Raw genomic sequence first — 18328 nt, 5'->3', positions numbered from 1 at the left:
GTCCTCATAGTGGTCAGGATTGTTGCCTGATGGTTCCTGAGGTACCAGTGGAAGAGGGAGGAAAGTAGTGTGTGCCAGCATCATGCCAGTGTGCTTACATCCCTCTAACAAAACAAAAAAAAAAGTGAAATGGGGATGCTTTAGTTTTTTACAAAAATTCTGTGGCAAAACTATAATTTTTAAATACATCCTTGAGTATCTAAACATGTCACTTCCTATTTTAGCTGGAAGTGACAGAAGCATGCTGGCACACCACTGGTGCACCAGGCCCTCTTGTGGCCTTGCAACTTAATTGCTGTCTGATTTGATCACCAAATTGGATGGCTTTGGCAGATACATTTTATTTCACTGCCTATTCTCACGGCTAAGTCGGTGACTGGCCTCCCAATGGCTGACTTCCCTGTTTCCACCTGTGGAAGGCCCAGGAATATTGAACAAACCACCAAAGCAGTCTTACCTCAGAGATAGACATATATCCAATGTCTAGTTTGATGTAGTGGTTAAGTGTGTGGACTCTTATCAGGGAGAACTGGGTTTGATTCCCCACTCCTCCACTTGCACCTGCTGGAATGGCCTTGAGTCAGCCACAGCTCTGGCACAGGTTGTCCTTGAAAAGGCAGCTGCTGTGAGAGTCTTCTCAGCCCCACCCACCTCACAGGGTGTTTGTTGTGGGGGAGGAAGATAAAGGAGATTGTGAGCCGCTCGGAGACTCTGAGATTCAGAGTGGAGGGTGGGATATAAATCCAATTTCTTCTTCTTCTTCTCTGTGTCCTCTTTGCCAACTGGCTGCAGAAAGAGCTGCCACTATACTGCAGCCTCACGAAAGGTGTCACAGATGTTGCTGGCAACAGACCTCTGCCGCCCCATCAATGGTCCACACAGATGGCGTCCCAGGACACACAGCCTCTAAAGGCTGCCAAAATAGCCAGAGAGCCACTGCTGCCATAATGTGACTAGGCAGCAAGGCCTGGCCCCACTGGGAGCATTTCCTCAGAGGCCATGGCAACCACCTCTTTCCTGTCACTCCTCCCCTCAGCCTTGCCCCAGGACAGACAAGGTTGCTTCTGTCAGTAAAAGGAGAGTAGAATAGAATGCTATAGAAACCACCCTCTAAGGCAGTTTTATCCTGGAGAAGCATTGTTGCCAATCTCCAGGTGAGGGCTGGATCACTTCCCCTGGAGAAAATGGCTGCTTTGGAAGGTGGACTCTGTGTCATTATACCCTGTTATCGTCGCTGCCCTCATGCTTTGGTCCACACTGTGAAGAAAGACTGTACTTCTCCTAGGTACAGGCTGTGCGAGGGAAGATAGAAAGCTGAAGTCAGATCAATTCCCTTACAGAAAATGGCCACTTTGAGCTGCACACTATATAGTATACCATAACACAACCAGCCAGGCAAAAAAACCCCTCAATCATCCCAAATGTGCAACACTGATCCCATATCCATCCCCCCCCGTCCCCACAAAAGTGAAAATGCACACAAACAAAAGAAATTGAGCTTCAGCATCTGTGTAACTGCTGACATTGCCCCCCCCCCGTGCCCCCCATAATTATTCTTCTTTATCTCCATTCTGGGCTCCTTTCAGGGCTTTGAGCCACCACCAACTTGGGTACACACACACATACATGTGGAGGGGAGGGGAGCCAGCATTTTCAGCTGTAGGTGGAAGACAGCTAAGGGGTGAGTGAAGCATCCTTCATGCCATCATTGCCTAGGTCGATAGAGCTTTACCCGTTTCCCACCCATTCCAACACCTGGACAACCCACTTACAAAAAGATGGTGGCACAAACATGATCATGATGACCAAGGAGGGAAATCCAACGTCTTTTTTCTATTCTTTTCTTCCATATCTTCTTTTCCTTCTGTTTCTTCTTCATTGGAGGTGAAAGATGGGGGCCTGTGATGAGGAGGGCAGCCACACCTTGGCAAAAGTTCCCATAATGGGACACTGATGGCTGGTGTGTATTGCTGCTGTGAGAGGGGGAACAGTTCCCTCCCTCTCACTCTCTGAGGGCATCCCAGACATCTCCCTCATTTGGGGTGCAACTCTGGCTCGCCCCCTTGTGGTGCACTCTGGATAATGCCAAAGAGCCTAGACCAGCCAACCGTCCATCACCCAAGATAAGTCTAAATGCTTCTTGCTTTGTGTCAGATACAGACGTGGAGCTAGGTATGATCCACTGCTTTTGTTGTTTGGGAATTGTGTTGTTTAGGGCAGGGCTGGAGAATTGGCATCTGTAGATTGTGTGTTCTGTGGCAGGGAAGCTGGCATCTGGCTGAGAGACTCAGAACCAACATGCTTGGTGTGCATGGCCAACTCTCCCTGCATTTTGGGGAGCAGGGCTGGAGAGCTGGCATCTGTAGATTGTGTGTTCTGTGGCAGGGAAGCTGGCATCTGGCAGAGACCCAGAACCTTGTTGTGCTTGGCCAACTCTCCTCGCGTTGTTTGGGGCAGGGTTGGAGAGCTGGTATCTGGGTTTGCTGCAGCCAGGTCTGCAGTGCAGACCTTGAACAGATTGTGTTTTGTTTGGCACTGAAGTTGGCAACTGGATTTATATTGGTGCCAAGATGTATAGAGTAGATAAATGGATTTGGTGCATCGGGGTTCTATAGAGATTCTCTGATTTGAAGTTAGGTTTGGCTTTGGGTGCCCCAGGAATTTGACTCCGTAGTCCAATTTTTTTTGGCCTTGTGGGTTTTGTGTGGGACAGTGCCCTGAAGCTGCACAGTAGTTTTGGGGGCTCTCCTCAAAAACCCCTGCTTCCCAGAGCCACTTTTTCCATGATAATTACAGTGGGGGAAATGGCTAATTGGTTTTTTTTTTCACCATTGGGAACTGTGTTCCTTTTGGGGTGCCCACAGATAGGTGCAGTCTTTTTGGGTCATGGGAGTTGCATGTGGGGGAGACCTCTGAAGCTGCCCAGCAGTTTTGGGGGCTCTCCCTCAATCCCCACTTTTCCTACAGCACTTTTCCCACAGCTAATTGGGCTTTCCTCAGCATTGGTAACAATGGGCCTTTTGGGGAGCCCATGGACAGGGACCCCCTGGCCCAATCATTTTGGGACTTGGGGGTTTTGTAGGGGAGAGTCCCCTGCAGGTTCCCTGCAACTTTGGGGGCTTTCCCTCAAATCCCCTCCCCTTCAGGCAGCTTCCAATGTACCCTATTTTGCCATTGACTTCATTTGCCCATAGGGTATAATGCAGCCAAATACCGTATATATTCGAATATCTCTGTATTACCAGTATTCGGTAATATCTGGAATACCGAAAAATTTATTTCTGAATATTTCCGAATCCAGATATTACCAATTTTTTTTTTTACAGTCCTACCCTGGTGTGTGCAGTTAAAGGACCAGGCAGTAGGTGAATTGTTGCCAGTTTGAGTAGACAATACTGACCTTGATGGATCAATCATCTGATTTAGTGTAGGGCAGCAGCACCAATTGATGATGCATCATCAAGCCATGTGTACGAATCACACACTCTATCATGTGTGTGTCCTCATCCATCACACCAAAAGCAGGCAACCCTCATCCATCACACCAAAAGGAGGTCTCTGTTTGAGAATGGTCCCCATAATTGACTCATCTATGAAATAGCCATATAAGGCAGCTTCACATGTACCCAATAGTATCTAGGCATAAGGGAGATTAGCTAAGGAGAAATGGGGGGTGTGCCTGTGGGAGAATTTTGCATCAGTGTGCTTGGAGGCTCACAGAGTGGCAGCCTTCTCTGTGGCGTCTGATCTTTGATGTCTCTGTTACCACCTTCAGGGGGGAGAAATTTGGAGGTTGTATGGGATATCAGTCAGGGAAGAAGGCCTGAGTTTTTGGTCACTGTGGCACTCACCCAGATCCTCTTTCTAGAACCCATTGTATTTATCTTCACAACAGGCCTTATCATTAATTCATTTGGAAATAAAGTCACTGGAAATTAAGGCACTGTCCTGCACCTATTAGTATATTTTCAAGGGATCTTCCTTGACTTTCTAGTTTCCAACAGAATTTCTGCTTTTTGGTCAAAAGTGATAATGCTAGTAGGCAATGCAAGTCGAAGACTTATTCAATATATAGACTGTTAACTAAAGTGCGAATGATTAACCAAGGAAAGAAAAGAGGGAAATGTGACCTCATGAGCAGTATTCCTTTGAATATCCTTACCATCATTTATAATATGTCATTGAAAATATTGCAAAATCATTAGTATGAGCACACTGCATTTTTGCACAATTGCACAGTCCTTAATATGAGCACACTGCATTTTTGTAAAGCTGGCCAAACACAATGCTCTATGTAGCTATAAAGCATAATATACAAGTGAGCTCTGCAAACAAAGAAATGAAAACTCATTCAGCCACATGACTTACCCTAACCCCAACCAATGGCAGGTACTGCTTGATAATTGCTCAGTCCAAGAATCTGCACAAGCTATATACCAGTTATTCTCAATCCTGAATTGAACCACTCCATTGAGGCTCAGAGAACCATTAAGCAAGTGCACTGTCAATAAAATAAATATAAATATTTATTTATTTAAAATTATGTCCTACTTATATCAATAAGACTCAGAGTAGCTTATGTTAATTAAGAAAAAATAAAACCTCAACAGAAACAGGTCCTCTCAGAGGTCCTGACCCCTTCCAGCCTTTTAGTGTCATCAATAATTTTTAAGGTACCACATAACAGAAAATACAATTGTGAAACTCATCATATATATTCCCCAAGACTGTGAAAATAATGTGTTTGTACTCTGCCCCTAAAATATATCTAAAGCCATTCTGGATACATATTCATTACCCATAAAGGTAAGGTAATCCCCTGTGCAAGCACCAGTCGTTTCTGACTCTGGGGTGACATCACATCAGGATGTTTTCTTGGCAGACTTTTATGGGGTGGTTTGCCATTGCCTTCCCCAGTCATTTACACTTTACTCCCAGCAAGCCGGGGGTACTCATTTTACTGACCTTGGAAGGATGGAAGGCTGAGTCAACCATGAGCCGGCTACCTGAACCCAGCTTCTGCCAGGATCAAACTCAGGTCATGAGCAGAGCTTGGACTGCAGTACTGCAGCTTTACCACTCTGCACCATGGGGCTACTATATATTCATTACCCATACCACAATATAAATGGTTACCACTACTACCATGGTTGCTCCTGAAAAACTTGAGATTTGTGTAAAATCCTTTCCTTTAATCACTTTTAGCATACAGCTTAAGAGATATTTTTTGAGCCTCGTGGTGCAGAGCAGTAAGCTGCAGTACTGCAGTCCAAGCTCTGCTCATGACCTGAGTTCAATCCTGGCAGAAACTGGGTTCAGGTAGCCAGTTCCAAGGTTGACTCAGCCTTCCATCCTTCTAAGGTCAGTAAAATGAGTACCCAGCTTACTGGGAGTAAAGTGTAGATAACTGGGGAAGGCAATGGCAAACAACCCTGTAAAAGTCTGCCAAGAAAACATCCTGATGGGACGTCACTCCATGGGACTACCTACTACCTATAAGAAATATTTGCCTCTTGTGTAATACACATTGCCATTCTAAGCACCCTTTGATACTTATAAACTCACTGACTTCAATGTGTTAGAGAGATGTTGGATTATTTTAATGGGAGACTATTATTCTTCTCACTGTCTTCTTCCTGCAAAGGAAAGGATGACTGAAACCAACTCAGCCCTGTGCTCAGTGCCTCCTAAGGGCCAAACTAGATGCAGTGGCATCTTTCTGTCCACCATGGGAATGCTGCCACCATTTTAAAATCGCCACCATTTTACTAATCATTTAACAATGATCTGAGGCCCATTTCTGATAAGGCCTGCAGCATGCTTTTTCAAGTACCAAAGCACTGCAGTTGAAAATGATGACAGTGTCTCCATGGTGGACATGAGACTGCCATCACAACTGGTCAGCATGAATGCCTCCCCACAAAGGAGCAGACAAATGTTCTCAAGTCAAGACCCTGGCTAAAACAAACTTTTTTTCCCTCTCATCCTTAAAAAAAATCCAGCCTGGTGAGAGGGCATACTATTTTGTGTTATCTTAATATTTATGTTATTTATCTTAATAAAGGCTATTACAATTCCGCTAATGGAATTTTCTAATTCATGGAACTTCTAATAAACTAAATATGGTCAGTGTTAAGGCTCACCTCAAAAGCTATAGTGCACACAGGCCAATGTGGAAGCCAAGGGCAACCACAACAGTTGGGGCATATTCTCATTCTGCAGGTTGGGCTTAACTGCAGCACTTACTGGTAAAGATCACAGTTTTATATTCAAATAAGAGCATATAAATAATTTCCCTTAATCAGATTTTAAATCCTTTGGAAATTATAGAACAAATGTCCATGACCAATTTCGCACTAGGCCTTTAATCCTGGTTTAGCTCTGTCCCCAAACTGACATTCGACACTAGAATCGGAGAATCAGATAAACCAACTCTGTGACTCTATGATTCTATGATTTTAGTTTAGAATGTCAGCTTGGGGACAGGGCTAAGCCAGGATTAAAGGTCTAGTGCGAAATTGGCCCATGTGTTTCTTTAAAAATAACGTTAATTCCTGTTTTTGGAGTAGAGTGAGGGATAGCCTGTGATTTTGTTTGTCTTTTCTAACAAAAATTAGCAGAACAGAAGACATTTGCTTTTCTACACAAAAATTCAGCCAAATAAGATATATGAGGAACTATATTTTGCCTTTGGACACATATACTGCTAATCATGAAGTCCAAGATATCTGCCGACAGTTGTCTAAGGGTTTCAGTACTAACAGTTTTGATTTATCTAGCATAAACTAAGGAAGTATGTCTCCAAATCTAAACATCCACCTACAGGGGAAAAAATGTTTCAGACAGTGCTTGTTCTGTAATAGCAATTTCATTTTTACCAGTCCTCAACATCACTTTAACATCAGTTCTGCATATGAATTGTTGTACAGAGACCATTATATCTGTTTTATTTGTAACAAAGTTATGTATGGAACATTTAATTTTGGAAATAACTATCTCCACAGATGGTACTATGACAACAGCTGTCACTGTTGTCAAAGTAACCCACACATGTGTTGTGAAACAGTTCAAATGCTGCTCCCCAAAGCTGTTTTATGCTCTGTCAAACATTTTTATCAGGCTTATGCTTGATCCTAATCTCATTTTCTTGAAAATAAGCCTGATAATATAGTTCTAAGCATACTTTGCAAACATTCTAAAGAAATGAATGCAATGAAAAAAATAAAGTTTGCCTGTTCAAATTATTGTTTTAGTCTGTTTTAACAATTGTTATATATTTGGATGATGAAGAAAAGTTGGTTTTATACCCTCCTTTTCACTACCTGAAGACATCTTGAAGCAGCTTAAAATTGCCTCCCCCCTTCTCCCCAAAGCAGACACCCTATGAGGTAGGTGGGGCTTAGAGAGCTCTGAGAGATCTTTGACTGACCCAAGGCCACCAACTGCCTCTATGTGTAGGAGTGGGAAATCAAACCCAGTTTTCCAGATTGGAGTCTGCTGCTCTTAACCACTACATCACACTAGATTAGATATGCAACACTAGATGATTCACCTATGTCCTATGCAATTGTTTCAGTGGTGTCAAACCATATCCATCAACATCAGCTTGGGGCCCTATTCTGAGAACCCAAAGTAACTACTATAATGACTTACTGAAGTGGGCAATCAAAGCCACTGTGAGCCAAAGTAATCGTGGAAAGGGTTTTGCCATTGTGTCATGTCTGCCTTCATCAGATCTTTTGTACTGTTTTTGTTGATCTTGGGCCATTAGTTTCTAAATGTTGATAATGAAATAAAATAATGACATAGACACTGGCCAACTAATTAGTGGTAAAAGAGGGATATATTTTAAATATAGGTTGAGGTTGCTGAACACATCATCAAGTAAGTTGGAGAGGGACAACCAAGTATAGACCCATAGTTAACTTTCTTTCATCTTTGCATAATTAGGTGAGAAAGATCTGTGATCATATTCTAAGCTGAGAAAGAATGTTGAAATTATTATCATCCTTAAGGATGTATTATATATTGGGTGCCTTTATTTAACCAAATGTATCATACATAGCTGATAGAGATATCTTGTTCCTAGTTTAAGAAGGATTTACCACAGTCTGCTTCATCAGAATTATCTTTACAGTGTTGTGATTGGTCGCAAAGGTAAACCAATGGTATGCATTCCCCACTTCCACACTGATAATATTTTGGTGCACATGAATCTGCAAAATAAAAATCATGGTTCATAAAGCAGCATTTTAATGATTATTCTGGAATTTGCAATATAAGGATAAAAAATTCACAATGTAAGTTTTTTTAAAAGGTATGCTTAACTTGCCTGGTACACCTAGATGATAGCCAGTAGTGAAATTGGCTAAAAATCCATTCTTAGTACCAGCCTTATCAGTAATGAAGAGTACAGTCATCTGGTGAGTTGTGGAGAATATATCTGGTACTGGAGATTTTCCTGTATATACAGCTACACATAGAGAAAAAGGGATATATGTCAGATATATATATTTGGAAAATTTATGACATTTTGTTATAAATCAAAGTTTGGAAAAAATATCTGATAGCAAACTGTCTTTTTTTTCTTCATCATAATGAAATGGTTTTCCAAGATTAGTCTAAAAAAATATTGCTTTGTTCTTTAAATATTTGTATAAAGAACCTATTCAATAAAAGGATTTTCTATATTCCTTCTTTCCACCAGCAGTCTCCATCTCCACTGTTGTATACAATCAACCTGCACATTACTGAATTTTTTCCTTACTGAAATCTGTATAAACTTTATAGATTTCTTCCTGGATATAATTCTCCTGGAATGGATTTATAATCTATAACAAGATCTGTCAGGTTCCAGAAAGCTGCAACTTCATTACTAGAATTTTTCACATATGTATGAACATGTGTTGCTTTGTAACATCACATAGCAATGTGGCATGGTGATACTATTGCACACATCAAACACCAAGCTGTTTTATGATCATTGTATTTATTTTATTTTATTTTTTAATTTTATTTGATTTATATCCCGCCCTCCCAGTCGAAGCAGGCTCGGGGCGGCTCACAACATAAAATCCCACAACAATTAAATTAATAAGTATTAAAATTACACATTCAGTAATAAAATAGATATACAATAATTAAAACAGTTAAAACAGAAAAACAGAATATTGAGTTGGTGCTATTCTGGTGGCGATGGCCTTCTTCCACTTCTCTTAAGTACCGGTGCCAAGTCAATTGAATGCCAGCCGGAAGAGGACAGTCTTGCAGGCCTTGCGTAACTGCACAAGGTTCCGCAAGGTCCTCACTTCATCTGGCAGTTGGTTCCACCAGCAGGGGGCTACAATTGAGAAGGCCCTATCTCTAGTTGATTTCAATCGGGCCTCCTTCGGCCTGGGGATTACTAATAGATTTTGTGATCCCAATCTAAGTACTCTCTGGGGAACATGTGGGGAGAGACTGTCCCTAAGGTAGGCAGGTCCTAGGCCATATAGGGCTTTAAAGGTAATAACCAGCACCTTGTAACGAATCCGGTATACTATTGTCAGCCAGTGCAGTTCCCGTAGTCCCGGCTGAATGTGCTCCCACCTGGGAAGCCCCAATAACAGCCAGGTGGCCACATTCTGCACTAGCTGCAGCTTCCGGGTTTGGCACAAGGGCAGCCCCATGTAGAGGACATTACAATAGTCCACCCTCGAGGTGACCGTTGCATGGATCACTGTTGCCAGGTCGCCGTGCTCCAGGAAGGGGACCAACTGCCTTGCCCGCCTAAGATAGAAAAATGTGGATTTAGCAGTGGCTGCTATCTGGACCTCCATTGTCAAGGCAGGCTCCAGTAGCACCCCCAAGCTCTTGACCTTGTGCGTCATTGCCAGTGGTGCACCGTCAAATGCCGGTAGGGGGATTTCCCTTTCCAGACCACCTCTGGAACCTCTGTCTTTGCTGGGTTGAGCTTCAATCTACTCAGCCTCAGCCATCCAGCCACGGCTTGTAGTGCTGGTCCAAATTTTCTGGGACACAGTCAGGCTGGCTGTCCATCAGTAGATAGAGCTGGGTGTCATCAGTGTACTGGTGACAACCCAACCCATACTTCCGGGCAATCTGGGCAAGGGGGTGCATGTAGATGTTGAACATCAGGGAGAGCACCGCCCCCTGAGGCACCCCGCAGTCAAGCGCGTGTTTCCAAGACAGTTCACCCCCAATCGCCACTCTTTGTCCCCGACCATCAAGGAAAGAGGAGAGCCATTGCAAGGCTAACCCCTGAATCCCTGCATCGGCGAGATGGCGGGTCAGCAACCAATGGTCAACCATATTGAACGCTGCCAATAGGTCCAACAACATCAATACCACTGAGCCGCCTCAATCCAGATTCCGCTGGAGGTCATCCACCAGTCTTATGGCTGACATCATGGTGTCTAAATCATTTTGGAATCCAGAGAGGCCACTCCAAAATCCATATGAATTATGGAAATTAACCAGGAAGTTTCAGTGAAATCTGAGGGGGGGGGGGGAAGTTCAATTTTACTTAATTGTTTCTACAGTGATACCTTCAGCCCAGTTCTAGTTTCACTGATGCAGTCAGTAGTAGTATTGTTGAGAATATTTTTGGTTTGTGAAGTTTATTGTAAAATCTAAGAATACAGTGACAATGCTATGTCCTGATTCTCAGACAACAGAAATTATTAACAAATGTACCATGGGTGTATTAAAGGCTTTTGTAACTCAGTTGGCTTTTGCTTTTCAGCTAAAATGAAGTGCTGCACATTGTAATTTTATATGCTGTATCCAAATGGTGTAGTAAATCATACTTGCCCAAAAATAGAGAATCCGCTCCTCCACTATCTCTTATTTCTACAACATCATCAATATTTTCCAGATCAAAATATTGGAAATGAAGCTGTATATTTCTCCCCTTTTCAGCATTTAAATGCCACACACCTAGAAAACAACATTTAAGAATGAAAGAACAGAACACCCCCTTTGCTTTATAGACAAAACCATATAGCTCATTTGTAAACATCTGCACATAATGAAATGAGAGCAGCAGTTTATTCAAACTGGCAGCCACATGTAGCAACATTCCCTTCCAGTCTCAGAGTGACTAAACAAAATCAATGCTCCTTTCCTTGCTTTTTGCAACCATATGCAAAACCCCACCTTAACTGACAGCCCAGGGGACAGAAGAAGGGAGAAAATGAGCTATCTCCACCCAGCTGACAGCATTAACATCTACCCCTCCAGGGGCCAACAGACCACCCATGCTACCCAAACTGATGCCCTGTGTAGGTGGTGCAGGCAACTGAACATGGGCATTCGGAGTTCTTGCACGCTGGAGAACACACAAACAGATAGGTGCATGCAGGTGTGGGGGTGGAAAGAGAGGACCCTGGGAGTGAGAGTGCTGTTGCCATTGCCATCAAGAATGCCAGCACTGTGTACTGGGCCCTGGCAGCTGCTCTACCTCAAAAAAAGCTGACACATTTAGTAGGCCCTTCTTTCAGCTGCTACTACTGGAACCCTGCCTCAAGCTACAACCAAGCTTGCTTGGTTTCAAGAAAATCTGTTGACAGCTATTTTTCATACTTTTCTTTGGCTGAAACACTGGAAAATTGCTGGAAAAGGTAGCAGAGAATCGTACTGCAATTAATGAATTCATTTCAAGTTATATGAAGTTCATACAAGCTTTTCTGCAGATATCCCAAAAAGGATATTTATGAGGGGCTTGCAGCTTTTTACTGGCTGTGTTTCCCATGCCTTTAAAAGCAATCTGTTGTGCAGATATTTAGCCAGTGAACTTCTTTCATCCTTTTTAATATCTACAGGAGGAGTTTAATTTTGCTGTCAGACAGCTTTTAAAAGCAGGACAAGTAAAATGGTGCCAAGTTTGTAGTACCATCATTTCCAGTGCTGTTGAGATATACAGCAGTAATCTCCAATAATCTCTTTCTGCCCCACACCTCTCACTCTCACTCACTCACACAGAAATGTCATAGAATGGCTAGCTGGCTACAACTAGGGGTGCCAACTTTTCATTGGCAGAGCTCTCATGTCTGTAACAACAGTATGATGAACAGAAAAGTTTTATCCAGTAAAATGGAAGGAAAGAAAGAAAGAGAAAGGGAAAAAAAGAAAGGGAAAGAATGAAATGGAAGGAAAAGAAAAGAAAGATGTGGAAAGAAAGAAGTGGAAAGAAAGACCATAAGAACATAAGAGAAGCCATGCTGGATCAGACCAGTGGACCATCCAGTCCAAAATTCTCTCACACAGTGCCCCAAAAGCACCAGAATGTCCACTAGTGGGGCCAGGGCACTAGAAGCCCTGCTACTGTTGCTCCCCCCAGCACCAAGAATACAGACAGAGTATCACTTGCAGAGAGAGAAAGAAAGAAAGAAAGAAAGAAAGAAAGAAAGAAAGAAAGAAAGAAAGAAAGAAAGAAAGAAAGAAAGAAAGAAAGAAAGAAAGAAAGAAAGAAAGAAAGAAAGAAAGAAAGAAAGAAAGAAACCTTACTCACCATCAGATGATGGTGCCAGTCTTCAAGCCTAGCTTTTATCTGCACAACACAGAGATGTTGGGGGATGGAAGGAAGGAAAACGGAGTTCAGGCTTTGCAGCCTGTGTCAGTCTTCAATCCTAGCTTTTATCTGCACAGCACAGAGATGTTGGGGGATGGGAGGAAGGAAAATGGAGCTCAGGCTTTGCAGCCTGTGTCAGTCTTCAAGCCTAACTTTTCTGTGCACAACACAGAGATGGGAAAGGAAGGAAGCGGAGCAGAGCTCATGCTTTGCTGGGGGCGGGGCTAGCTTTGGCTTTTCTTGTGACCTGGTCTTGAGGCTTCCGTGGCCCGGTACCGGGTCAGGACCCTGCAAATGGGAAACACTGATGTATGGTAGAAAGATTGCACTGCTTATTGTAAGTTTACTGCAAGCATTTGACAAAAACAGCGTATAAGAATAAAGTAATGTTCTAAATTAATGCTGGATCAAAACAGATATGATCCTGGAAGATCTGTGAGTCATTCTTCCTGGTGTTTTAAAAAGGTAATCGCTGCTATGCAGTGTTCTGATTTAGAGGGAAATCTTTCACATCTGTTGTTGAGATAATTCCCATGATTGCATTTGTTTCAACACTTAAGTATATTGGGGCACTTTTAAACATTTCATGCCATGAAGACAAACTCCCAGGCTGTATTCTATCTCTCTAATAAACTAAGTGTAGATGATACTTCCAGGAAAGGAGACTTGTTTAAGAGAAAAATCATGTTCTAACATAGGAGGAGGAACTCTTGCCCATTGGAGTGTTTTACATGTAAACTGAGCTGAGTAGGAGACACAACTGAATTTCGGTACAAAACAAATGCTTTAGATTCTGTCAGATTCAGGAAATGGAGGCAGACAGAAAGATATCAAAAAGAGTTGTTCCTCCCCTTTGGGTAAATACCTTTTGATATATGGTAACATTTTTATAACATTCTTTATGGGAATGTGCACAGTTTCAATTTTCATTTTTTCTTTTTCTTCAGTTTCTCTATCCAACTTATTAATACTATTTATTTTATTTTTCCAGTTAAATTTTATCCCCCCAAACTGAACACATTTCTGACTGCAATGTTTTTCCCAATTTAATTGGAATGTAAGTTTCATGCAATCTTTCCTTCAGCAAAGGTATCCTGTCTGCCTCATTTCAACAGACAGGAGAAAGCATTCAATTTTTAGGCAACTAAAATTCATATATACAGGGCAAGTGAGAGGTCTTTGATAACTCAAGAAAGCAAGTGTTGTTTACAAAAAATGTATAATAGTATTATATTTTATAATAATAAAGAGGGGAGCCTCACATATTTGCAAAAATCTTCCAATGCAAAGGAAGTGAATGGATATGGTAGGATCTATTTGCAAACCAAAATGAACTTTACATCAGTAAACGCTAAGTCCCCTTCCTTCCCACAACTTACCTTGCTATATTCTGGTGCCTGAAACATGTTTATCTGAACTCCAATAATAAAAGTGAACCTGGCTGGAAAAACAATGCTCTCCTTTTTTTTGGGGGGGGGGAGGGGGTTTAAAACAGACCAACTCACTCTACTTTTTTATACATAACAAATCAACTCATGTACCTACACAAAGAGCCCCTAATTATGTCTAGTGTAATTCTTTATTTAAGTCACTGACAGTGTAATCCTAAACAAAGTTATAATGTTCTAAATTAATTGAAGCTATACCTAAACCCACTGAAGGGTTTATCTCTTTTTAGGATTGTACTGTAAAAAGTTACTTGTCCTTTTCCTCTGCTAAATCTAACAGAATCTGCTGGTTGGAAAAATATCAATATGTGGGGGGGGGATTCCTATGAGGATGACTGGCGATACTTTTATTTCCCCAGTGCATCACCTACACGTCAAACAAAAAGTTTCTCTGTACAACCTGAAAGCAGCAAACAGGACAGCAAGCAACACACAAAAAAGTCCCTACTGATTACATAAATAAGAAAACACTTTTCTGGAATCAGTGTATTGACTGGAAACACTGATAGGGATGTTTTTGGGGAAACATCAGATAATTCTGATTAAACTATACCTCAGTAGAGAATTGGTGATGTCATAGTCTCTCCTTAAAGGTAAAGGTAGTTCCCTGTGCTCTCGTTTTTGGCTCTGGGGTGACATTGCTTTCACAACGTTTTCACAGCAGACTTTTGACGGGGTGGTTTGCCATTGCCTTCCCCAGTCATCTACATTTCCCCCCCAGCAAGCTGGGTATTCATTTTACCGACCTCGGAAGGATGGAAGACTGAGTCAACCTGGAGCCAGCTACCTGAACCAGCTTTTGCTGGGATTGAACTCAGGTCGTGAGCAGAGGGCTCCAATTGCAGTACTGCAGCTTTACCACTCTCCTTACTGCCTCACAAATATTCTTTACATCACATTGTGTGACTGAAAAGCAGAGTAATAATTATTGATGAAGATTTTCAACAACTTCTAAATGTTATTTTTTAATAATCAGATTAATTATACTGAAGTTCTTAAAGAGAAGAGGGGATTTTATTCAGATTTCAATTAGCTAATTTCCAAATGCACATTCTTGCTTTCTTGCAGCTGATATAGGCTCCCTAAGCACCTGTTAGTTTTATAGCATAGAATCTAGATACAAACTCTATAAAGTTCCATGGATGTGTACAATTTTCTTTAAACAAAATGTGTGGTTCATACTTCTATTCTAATAAATTTTGCTTCCATTTTGAAAATATAATACTTACAAGTAGCTAGGTTGGGGTATTTGTTGGGATAGTTCATTGAAGCAAATGTAGTGTTTGGCTCCCACAGATCAAAAGGTCCACCACAGTCAGCTAAAAGGGGAGAGGAAGGTTCAAAAGTGACAACACACTTACTTTGGACTATTGTATTGTAGGTTAGAATACTTAAGTGTTAAAAATTTGGAAATATAAAACTATTATTCAAACTTTAATGGTCCAATTACTTACTCTTATTTCCCCTTTATCTACATAAGGACATATTCTACAATTACTTCTGCTTTTTATTTATTTAGCTTAAAGATCATTATTAGAATTAGCATAATTATTCATAGTGTACAAAAAAGTCTTTTAATATCACTCTAATATATGAATAATTTTGACAATAGATTTCATGGTGTGGGGAAGTCATGCAGAAAATAAGCTGTCAGCTGTTGGGGATGCTCTAGCTTGTATTTCCTGCACTGAGCACTGATTGGACTAGTCAGCCAATAAGGCCATAATAGGATTCTGTATTTGTGGCTGTATTTTTTTTAAGTTAAAACTATGTTATCAGCATTAACAAACCAACCAAAATTGCAAGCCTCCCTAGTATTTATACTTTAAGTAGAAACATTTCTTAAATATCAGAGCTAATTTTTAGAATAATTCCAAGTGAAATTCCAAGGTAAGGTATCTTTTATTCTTGGTCACAGATATATCAGCAGCTGTGAAAGTACAAATGGCTTGTCAGAAGCACTTACATGATCTGCCATTACAATAATGACACCATTAAGGCTAATGATAATTTGAGTACTTCTGTCTTATAATATGGCTTCATGCATCTCTATTATGCTCTTTTACTAGACATACTAGCTTCAGAATAATCATCTAATGACAAAGGTCCATAGTTGTTTATGTTATCTGGGGGGGGGGGAGGAAGCAGTAACATCTGACTAAGAGAAGTGCATGACAAATAGCAATCAAGAGGAAAGCCATATGATACTTGTTTACATATTCATATTTGTAGAAATGAACCAATATGCATTGGCAATAAATGTCATACCTGTTGGCCCATCAGGCCTCTATGTTAGGCTTCTCAGCCTTCCACTGGGGGAGGAGGTTTCCCTGGTTTGGAGGTCCCCAGCCTGCCAGCACAAAGCTGACCAGTTGGGGATCCCTACCCTCGAAGAGCTCCAATGGCACCCAACGTGCCCAACATGATGACATCACCCATAAGTGATGTCATTGCGCTGGGTACATCTTTTGGGGACACTTTAGCATTTGGGTTGAAAACTCTATGGTGCTATATGAAAGCTCTATGGTGCTCTAGAGTACTCTATGCGGATGTTGTGTCTATTTACAAGAGGGGCATAGAGTTTTTAACCAAATGCTAGAGCATCCCCCTGAAATGTGCTCAGTGTGATGATGTCCTGGTGACATCATTGTGCCAGGCATGCTTTGTGTGCATGAGGGACCTCCCCCGCCAGGACCCAAGTAAGACCTGGCAATGTTACTCTATGTATTCAAGGGCCCATATCAAACATGCAGCATTCATTAGAAGAAACTTCCAAAGGACGTATGAACAGAGTATGGTCATGCAGAAACTCTGTAATTTCAGTGCTTCAGGAGTAGCAGTTGGAAATTCATGCACTAAAACAGGTAGTCTGCATGCATGTCTCTGTGTTTAAAATATTCACATTTACAATAACAGAGTGTGGGAAACTGTTCCAGTTAATCTGTGCACCTTCATTCATTCATCATGATAAGCCACAGTGTCCAAACAGGATTCTTTGTGCAAAAGATTTGGGGAAAGAGTGAGATGTATACCCAAGCACAGTTACAAGCTGGGGTGTGTGCAGGCTAGTTTAATGTTGGCCTAGTACTTCTGAATGTGGCCAACATGAAAATAGCAGCCCTAGCTCTTCAGATCTAGAGTATTCTATGGGGATGTTGTGTCTATTTACAAGAGGGACAGCTTTACCAATTGCAATATTCACTTCAAACCCCAATTCCAACTTTCATTTTGGTAATATGTTTTGGGTACTAAAGAGCCAAATAGCTCAGAAGAGTGCCACTTATTGCTGTCATGCTGTTGTTAGAATTAACAACATGGAATAGTACCATCTGTTGTGTGATGTTATAGAAAAAAAAAAAAAATAGAAGAAATCATGTGCCGTTACTATTGCCCTCACAGACGGAAGAAAGAGACGGACACAAGGGTTTGGGTAACTAAAGGGCCACTTTCTTTATTAATATAACAGCAAGGGCTATAAATATAACAGGCAGCATGGCAGGACCAGGGGACAAACACCCCTCCCCTGCTGCATGATGGGCAAGCCACCCTGCCCCTAGGTATAGCCAAATGAATGGCTTGTACCCGGCTGGCATAGCAAAGGTCGTGCCCTGGAGTTCCAACCGTAGCCACATGGCTGGAGGGCAGATCAATCCAGGCAAACCCAAGGCAGTCCACTTCATCACTCAACCAGTCCGCATGAGCCAGGAATTATTTAGCTGGACCCCCATGCCCCAAAACTGGAGTGCTAATGGTGCTTATCGAGCTGCATAATGGAAGTTAGGCAAAAACCCAGAAAACTAGAAAGTGACCAACCTATTTAACCAGCCACATCCCAGCCAATTCCACAGTCCTTCTGTCAGCAGTGTGAGGTAGGTGAAAAACACATCTTACCATAGCCAAACAGGAAGATACGAAAAAATTCCTACCTGGTCCCACATAATAAGACCAACCAGCTCTTGCCCACACTGCACTAAGGGTAGGAGGGTGGGCCGAGCACAAGGCGAAGACTGAAGGAGCGGAAGCAGAGCTAGCTGTGTTGGCGTGTAAGCTCTGCCCTGAACTCCCATCATGCCCTGCCCACTCTTCCTCCTCATGAGGAGGCAAAACGGTCCCCGTCTGCATGGCGGTTCAGCCTGCTTCCGGTGGGAACCACATAATTTTCATGCAGACAGCTTTAGCTAATTCCTCTTGCCTCTTGCAGGTGATTTTTACATGACTTTATATCCAGATTAGTATCAAATGATTTTTAAAATGATGTTGTATAATTGTTGTTGCTATTACTGCTCTTGGTTTATATCCTGTGAACTAT

The 18328-nt window shown here is 41.8% G+C and overlaps 1 protein-coding gene across 1 annotated transcript in view; it reads right to left on the bottom strand.

Annotated features, from left to right (window-relative positions):
• TMPRSS15 (transmembrane serine protease 15) overlaps positions 1-18328 on the bottom strand; it is a 158409-nt gene that overhangs the window by 23100 nt on the left and 116981 nt on the right. The window contains exons 14-18 of the mRNA XM_060235273.1: positions 15249-15338; positions 10813-10938; positions 8333-8473; positions 8106-8216; positions 4369-4501 (exon numbers count right to left, since the gene is read on the bottom strand). Coding sequence (XP_060091256.1) covers positions 4369-4501; positions 8106-8216; positions 8333-8473; positions 10813-10938; positions 15249-15338 — 601 coding nt within the window. The remainder of the gene's footprint in view (positions 1-4368; positions 4502-8105; positions 8217-8332; positions 8474-10812; positions 10939-15248; positions 15339-18328) is intronic.

This window comes from Heteronotia binoei, chromosome 3 (assembly GCF_032191835.1).
Source record: "Heteronotia binoei isolate CCM8104 ecotype False Entrance Well chromosome 3, APGP_CSIRO_Hbin_v1, whole genome shotgun sequence".
NCBI classification, from domain to species: Eukaryota; Metazoa; Chordata; class Lepidosauria; order Squamata; family Gekkonidae; genus Heteronotia; species Heteronotia binoei.
The sequence above is the reverse complement of the archived record's forward strand: the minus strand, read 5'-3'. Positions and strand labels throughout refer to the sequence as shown.